The 7,949-nt window shown below is 27.4% G+C and overlaps 2 protein-coding genes across 2 annotated transcripts; one reads left to right on the top strand and one right to left on the bottom strand.

The window, feature by feature from the left end:
• Positions 1–643: 643 nt before the first annotated feature.
• LOC111034146 (mitochondrial import receptor subunit TOM7 homolog) lies at positions 644–1,475 on the bottom strand. Its single transcript, XM_022315207.1, has 3 exons — positions 1,219–1,475; positions 920–968; positions 644–804 (listed from the first exon to the last, which is right to left on the bottom strand). The coding sequence occupies exons 1-3, from the start codon at positions 1,319–1,321 to the stop codon at positions 789–791; spliced, it is 168 nt and encodes a 55-aa protein (XP_022170899.1). The 5' UTR covers positions 1,322–1,475; the 3' UTR covers positions 644–788.
• A 318-nt stretch (positions 1,476–1,793) lies between these two features.
• LOC111034145 (tuftelin-interacting protein 11) lies at positions 1,794–6,347 on the top strand. The gene is made up of 12 exons (XM_022315206.1): positions 1,794–1,902; positions 2,896–3,115; positions 3,171–3,324; positions 3,388–3,481; positions 3,545–3,737; positions 3,911–4,100; positions 4,177–4,392; positions 4,463–4,713; positions 5,039–5,235; positions 5,315–5,536; positions 5,609–5,901; positions 6,014–6,347. Exons 1-12 carry the CDS (start codon positions 1,794–1,796, stop codon positions 6,263–6,265), a joined length of 2,391 nt encoding a protein of 796 aa, XP_022170898.1. The 3' UTR covers positions 6,266–6,347.
• Positions 6,348–7,949: the final 1,602 nt, after the last annotated feature.

The following is a 7,949-nucleotide window of genomic DNA, read 5'->3' as shown; positions in this document are numbered from 1 at the left end:
TTTTTTTTTTCGTTTCGTGTCTAATTTTGTCAAAAGACAGGATAAGTTTGCAAATATTTCCATACTATTAAAATAATAAAGTATTGCTTAAGATGAGTATTATAATAATCAAAATATTTTACAAAAACCCCCATTGCGATGAAGCATCAGTGCAATAATTACCAGACAGCTCTGTTTTTCCAAATTTTACAGAAGCAGAATGTTTTTAAATAAAAAAAAATCTAGCAAAATAGAAAGTTTATTTTGAACTTTAGAAGTTGTTGTTTAAGTGTATACTTTCAAGTTAATTTATAAAATTAAATCTTGAAAATTAATTTTAAGCAGCATAATATTTCCAGTGTATTTAATTTTTTTTATTATATTCATGTTTTAAATAATTGTTGGGAACAATACATTTTTTATTTCTTTACTTAATATAAAAAAAGTTTTTTTAAATTTATATTCACTCAAATTCTGAAGAATAATATTATAGTCTGTGTACTCTGTTAAGAGCATGCACCAGTTAACATAGGAAAAAACAGATTTTATATGTCAAACCATATTCACCAGGAATATAGAGACAGTGAGTACCAACGTCCTACGTAGTTAAGTTACATACTTACAAATTATAATCAATTAAAAAAATGATTGAATAATACACTAATAACATTTTCACAAATTTATTTTACAACATTAAGCTTCAGCAGCATGATATTTAACTAGTTTATATAAAACACAAATTATTGTATACATTATTGTTGTTCTGAAATAATACATAAATGTGTCTTGAAGGAAGATTTTTTTCTAAATTACTGCCACAGGAGACTGAAAATTAATATTTTATAAAAAATCATTATTATTATTGAACAAAAAACATAATTTTATGTTCACTTATAAAATATACCATAAAGAAATTAATCAATGTAAAAGAAAATATTACCTTAAAAGTCCGAATGCTGGGCCACCAACTTCTGGTCCTTTTTTGAAACCTTTAAAATGTCATAATAATAAGTACCCAACTTAAATATTTATTTACTAAATGTGATAGTAACAAACATAATATTATATTATTATTTATGAAAACATATTATAATTTTATTTTAACCTTAAATTTTTATTCTCCTTAACCCAGAACAATATAACCATAAGAAGTACTATACAACTTAATGAAACATCATGACAATTGTTAAGTCTATTATAGTTCAAAATGTTATGATTTGTACTATAAAAACAACATACCCATGTATATAACAAATGGAATAAAGGCAACATGGTAAGAAGTTTTAACAAACTCAGTGACAGCCTCCATTCGCGATTTTATTCCTGGTTTTAATAATCCCATTTTGGTTTATTTTATAATTTTACTATTATAGTATGTAAAATGTTATTGTAAAAATACAAGCACTGCACAATGTAGTTTCGACTATGACATAAGGTTCTTCTTCTTCAAGTTTCAATCACGATTGAAGATTATCTTCTAATCTTCTAATATTAAAATAATACGTCAATACGATGTACAGTATCGTTCCTGACATCAACCCGTAGAGCTGTGATTCAACCAAGGTTTAGGTAAGACGCTAGATTAAAAATGATAACGAATTACAACTGATTATAAACCCCCGAAAACGTATAGCTGATAAATGATAATAATTAATAATATAACTTTATAAAATTATAAATACATAAGAATTAATAACATTATATTATATTATTCAATATATTATTGTAAATTATCATTTGAAATAGTAATTATAAGTAGTCAATTATTGTTTATTATACTAAAAGCTAAAAAGTAAAAACTTATTCTACTAAAAATGTCTGACGATGAAATGGAAAAATTTGAAATTACTGATTTTGATTTGGACAATGAATTTAATATGAACAGACCCCAAAGACGACTAACCAAAAATCAAGCAATTTACGGTATATTATCCTATTAATCACCTATTTTTATAACTAATAATTAACATAAAATAAACAGCTTATAATGAAATAATTTATTTTATTTTTTAAACGTCCAATACAAATAAATATTTCTTTAAGACAATTAATCTTGTTGAATATGAATTAAAAATCATATTATATTCACTGATAGGTGATTTGTTTAATTTGCAAACTACTGATGTAGAATCTAAAAATGGTCTCACGCAAACCAGAGTGAAAAAAATCCCACAGGGATAATTTTTCATCAGTTTGGACTAGAACGTTGTGCATTAAATTTTTTTTGGTGGACCAAGAATTGTAAATTATGATTTATGTTATTTTTTTTATATTATTTAAAGGTTTTTTATTTTCATTATTATCTAAGATTATATTATAAATATTTATGCTGAAGATATTTAATTTTGCTTTAAATATTTTGGCTTTGGTTAGTTTTGTAGTTAACAAAATTAGTCTTGTGGATAAACCAATTTTTCAGTAATTTTGCATTAATTGTGAATGAATATTGGCTCATCAACAGGTATATTAGGTAACATACAACTCTTTATGTTTAATGTTGATTAATGTTTTTTTTTTTTTTAAATGGAGATAATAAAATACAGCAATAATACATAACGTATTCTTATAAATAATTATACTAATGGAACCATTTTTGATCACTTATGGACAAAAAACTAAAAACTAAATTAACATTTTCAAAATTAAAGAAACTCAAAATATTTTTATAAATACTAAAATTTGACAAATACATAATTAATTGTTCTATGCAATTATGCAATATACCTATATAAATACTGCCTTGTTTTTAATATTATTTAGATATATAATTCATACATTATTTTTATGTATAGCATTTTTTGAATACATAAAGCAACTAAAAGTAAAATATATATTCTGTAAAATTATGGTATTTTATAGATAAATATAAACCCCATATAAATTAATTTTGTATTATATTATACATTTATTATTTAGGAATTTGGGCTGATGAAGAAGGTAATGATAGTGACGATGAACCTTCAGGTTTTGGAGGCCGTAGAAACAAAGATAAGAAATATAAACAAAACTACACTGCGCCAGTTTCATTTGTGGCTGGAGGAGTTCAACAGGCTGGCAAAGATAAAAAAGAAATTAAACCCGAAGAAAAAAAAGGCATTGAGTCACACCATTTGGAAGATAATATCTCCGCATCTAGGTTTGAAAGATGAATATTAAATAATAAATATATTTTTATTAATATATTATTACAGTGATGAAGAAAAACCAGCATTTAGTTTTGATATTGATCAAGAATTGGCAGGATTACGAAAGAAACGATCTCAAGTAAACTCAAGACTAATAAACAAAGGATTAGGAGATTGGGAAAAACATACAAAAGGAATTGGTGCAAAACTTTTGCTCGGAGTAATTTATAAATACCTTATTAATTAATTTTATCGTATTTTAACACAACTTATCATTTTATAGATGGGTTACCAACCTGGTCATGGTTTAGGAAAAAAACTTCAAGGTATTCTGGCTCCAATTGAAGCAAATTTAAGAAAAGGAAGAGGAGCAATTGGTAATAAATAATTATAAATTAATATATGTATTTTATGCTGACAATCAATCATTTTAATTTTAGGTGCATATGGTCCTGAGTCTAAAACTAAACCAATGAAAATAGATAAAATAGCAGAAAAATCAAAAGATAACAAAGTTCTCGTAAGTGGTTGGAGAAAAGCACTTAAAGCAGAAAAAGTTCAATATAATTATAAAACTGCTGAGGAAGTCATTGAAGAAAGCAAACAACCAGGGCAAAGAAAACGAGAATTCAAGTACAATTAATACACAATTTTTATTTTATTTTTGTTAACTTGTAATGGACATTTTTTCATGATGAAATCAACCTCCCAACCTAATTATATATTTATATGTATTGATAATAATGATTAACAAATCATACTATATCATAAGTTATATAATTATGAAATTTATTCTAATTTTTCAGTGAACTAAGTAGAGTAAAAGTAATTGATATGACTGGTCCAGAACAAAGAATTTTATCTGGATATCATGCTATATCGGGTGTTAAAAAGCCAATAGACCAGTGGGAAATTCGAAAAGATAAAAAATACTCAAATTTTGATCTACCTGAATTATTACACAATCTCAACCTATTAGTTGAAATAGCCGAACAAGTATACACAATTTCATCATTTTATTACTTATTTGATTTTGATATAATAAATACATTAAGTTTTATTTTTATTACAGAACATTATTACCAACAATCAAGAACTTTGTAATTCGGAGGATAGGCTTATTGTCATTGAACAAGAATCTAAAAAATTAGGAGAAAATATAAATGAAAAAAATAATGCAATTGAATCTCTTGAAAAAATGATAATAATCATGGAATCTATGAATGATGCATTAAAAAAAAATATGTTAGATAGTAGCCAAGCTATAAAACTTTGCACAGAAATGAAAGTAAGTTATGAAAATATTATGATAAATATTTTCTTTATCATGATGCTTAGTTGAGTCTTTTTTTGTTTAGGAAAATTACTACTCAGATTATCGGCTCAATGGTGGATCAGTTTTCGCTCTATCTATTTCTCAAATATTGATTAAAGAAATGCTTTCTACATGGGACCCATTACAAGATCCAACTATGCCTTTCAATGAACTCAATAAATGGAAAGAATTATTAACTTTAAATGAGCCATGTGCAGTTAATTTTCAAGCCAGTGATGAATTTCAAACATTAATTTGGCAGGAATGGGTACCTCAAGTTCAAAAAGCATGCAGGTAATTATAATATTGACTAAAGAAGAAGAAATGGTTTTTTTTCTAAACTCGTTAGTCATTATATGAGGTCACCAAATGACAGCCGAAATGCAGATTGTAATCAAACTTTATCTGGCTGGCAGTCAAGAAATAAATTTTTGATGATGAATTAAATTAAGTTTTCATTATATTTTTATTGTTCCCTTTCCTTCCTTTTTTGATAAACATGTAAAAAAACTTCTTAGATTCCTAAAGTGGCCGTCTAAATATATGAATTGGTGATCTTACTATTATATAAAGTCAAAGTTCTCCATGTAATATGAAATTTTCTGCATTTTTTATTTAGACGATGGAAATGTCGAGATTGTCACAGTATGTTGAAACTTATCGAACAGTCAACTGAATTGATACCATCAAACATAATTAATCAAGTTCTTGAAAATATGATTTTACCACAAATACAGCTGGAAGTGGAACAGTGGGATCCGTTGACTGATCTTGTACCAATCCATTTGTGGATTCACCCTTGGTTGCCATATTTAAGTAAGTCAAGTTCAATATTAATTATTAACTAGATTAAGAATTTCAAATAATATTATCATTTAATTGTTGACATAAATAGGTGAACATTTTGAAACAATTGTTTATCCTACATTGAGACAAAAATTAAGTGTAGCATTAAATGCTTGGCATCCATCTGACAACTCTGCTAAGTTGATGCTCCAACCATGGATAAAAGTGTTTCAGCAAGGCTACATGGAGGCTTTTCTAATAAACAATATTGTTCCTAAATTACAAGCTGCTCTACATACTTTTGTTATCAACCCACATCATCAACAATTGGGTAACTTTTGTTCAAAGTTTTAAAAATTATTTTTGCGATTTTAAAATTGTAAAAAAATTATATTTTTTTTAGACAATTGGAATTGGGTAAATGCATGGTCAGATGTATTACCATTACCCACATTAGTGGAATTGTTAGACCAACACTTTTTTCCAAATTGGCTTAAAACGCTTACTATGTGGATAAATATGAATCCTAACCATGAACAAATAAGTAACTGGTATACAGGATGGAAGTCTTTAATGCCTGCTGTTATTGTAGAACATCCAACTATTAAAGGGAGGTTTCATTCTGCTTTAGACATAATGAGCCGAGCAGTTGGAGGACCATCTATGCCACAACCACCTCCACCACCTACTATTCATGTAAATAATTTATATTATAAGATGGACAAACATAAGACAATTGTTTAGTTATTATGGAAAATCATCATAATTTTAAAGATTTTGATATGTAATTTACATTATTTGTTTTTAGGGTGGTCTAGCTGAAGCTGTACGTACCGCATCACAAATGCCACATGGCTTTAAAGAATTAGTGCAAAAGCGTTGTGAGGAACGGGGTATTTTATGGATGCCTATTTCAGGTCGGTTTAGAGAAGCTAAACAAGTATATAGATGTGGAGCACGGCTTCAAGCATTTATTGACCGTGGGGTTTTATTTGTTTGCCAAGATGGAATAAATTTTTCTCCAATGTCTGTACAATCAATGTTAGAACTATGTGAATAAAATATTTATTTTATTTACATTAATGATAAATTATTGAAAAAAATGTGTATAATTAAGTTATGAAGTATAAAATGTAAAATACATGAACTATTTTGTACAATATATGTTTTATGGATTTTCAATGAAAATGTATTACAAATACATAATATTACCATCACAACACAATTTTAAATTTAATATATTTTTTTACTATTCTTAAAATACATTTAAATGTGGTTGGCAGCGGCCCGCATTCCCTTCCCAATTTATTTTTATCATTTATTAAGGTTGTGTTAATTTTTTAGTATACATTTTTAAAATATTGACCACCTGATAATATTATCATCTGAATTAATGTTATTAATGAACTAATAATTATAAATTATAATTAATGATTTTCTAGGTTGATAATACTGGGATTTATAGACTGTAGCCTTCAGTGTTTGTACCTACTATGTAGTTAAATTTTTTTTTCTCCTTAAAATGCATATTCTTGCAATTACCCACATTCCTCTCAATTATTTTTATTTCTTTTACTAAAATAAGTATTTTGTTAATATTTTATTAATTTTGACCCGCTATCCCATGGAGCCTCCAGGGGACCTCAAATGTAAGAACTATTTATGGTGAGTATTTTTTTAGATTTGTGAATCTTGAGATTATAGTCTACCGTCTTCATTTTAGGTACATACTGTTTGCATTGATTTGAATTTTTTTTTCTTAAAATACATTTGATTTCAAGCACCTAAGTTCCCTTTCCAATTGATTTTTAGGTAATTAAAGTAGAATTAATTTCTAGCCAGGGGGAGGCTAAGGGGGCTGCAGCCCCCCCCCCCCCCCCCCCCGAAAAAAATCCTGGCTACGCCACTATTTCTGGCTAAACATTTTTACAGCTTTTTTACCAGCTGTCTCAGGAAAACCTTTGAATTATCATTCGTTAATAAACTAATAATTATTGCGTGTCATATTTTTGGCTTAAGAATCATATTACATTGCAGTCTTAACTTATACTACTGCAGTACTTACTGCCTATATGACCTCCAGCTTATATAACCTGATATATATATTCTTATCGATGAACAGGTAGAAATGAGCTAATAATATGTTACAACGGACAATATTTTGAACACTTCAATAATGTACCTATTTTGCCTATAAAATACGCCGGGCAACACATATGCGTTTGCAGTAAGTAATAATATATTATGAGTTATGACTAGCGGCAATATACATAAAAACAATATACCTATATATTATATACATACCCGGTGACAAGCTTTACCCTAGGATAAATGAAACCGAGATGGAAAATCCACTTGTGCGGCTGTGCCAGATACTAATAAATTACTTTTATGTGCATCAATTCCGAGTAGAATTAATTAATTAACGAATATTATGCAATTTAATATAGTTAGGTAATAATTACCTACTCTAAAATAATTGGTTTAATCTATTATCTAAACTTTCTACAAACTGTCGAAAATCGGTACAGGATTTTTTTGGTACGAAAACCTTATTCACGATGCACTTTGCCTCTAATATATTATTATAATAGCTGTTGCTTAATTTTGCAGTTATATCAGTTATATGTAATAGCTTTGTTAGTTTAAATGACAAATTATACTTAATACAATAGGCAGGTACAAAAAAAGCTGGTACCGTAGAATGGCCTTACTTGGGACACTTTTGAACTTCAGATGAATGC

The sequence above is a fragment of the Myzus persicae genome, unplaced genomic scaffold (genome assembly GCF_001856785.1).
Source record: "Myzus persicae strain clone G006 unplaced genomic scaffold, MPER_G0061.0, whole genome shotgun sequence".
In the NCBI taxonomy this organism is placed as follows: Eukaryota; Metazoa; Arthropoda; class Insecta; order Hemiptera; family Aphididae; genus Myzus; species Myzus persicae.
This window is presented reverse-complemented; position numbering and strand designations above follow the sequence as displayed.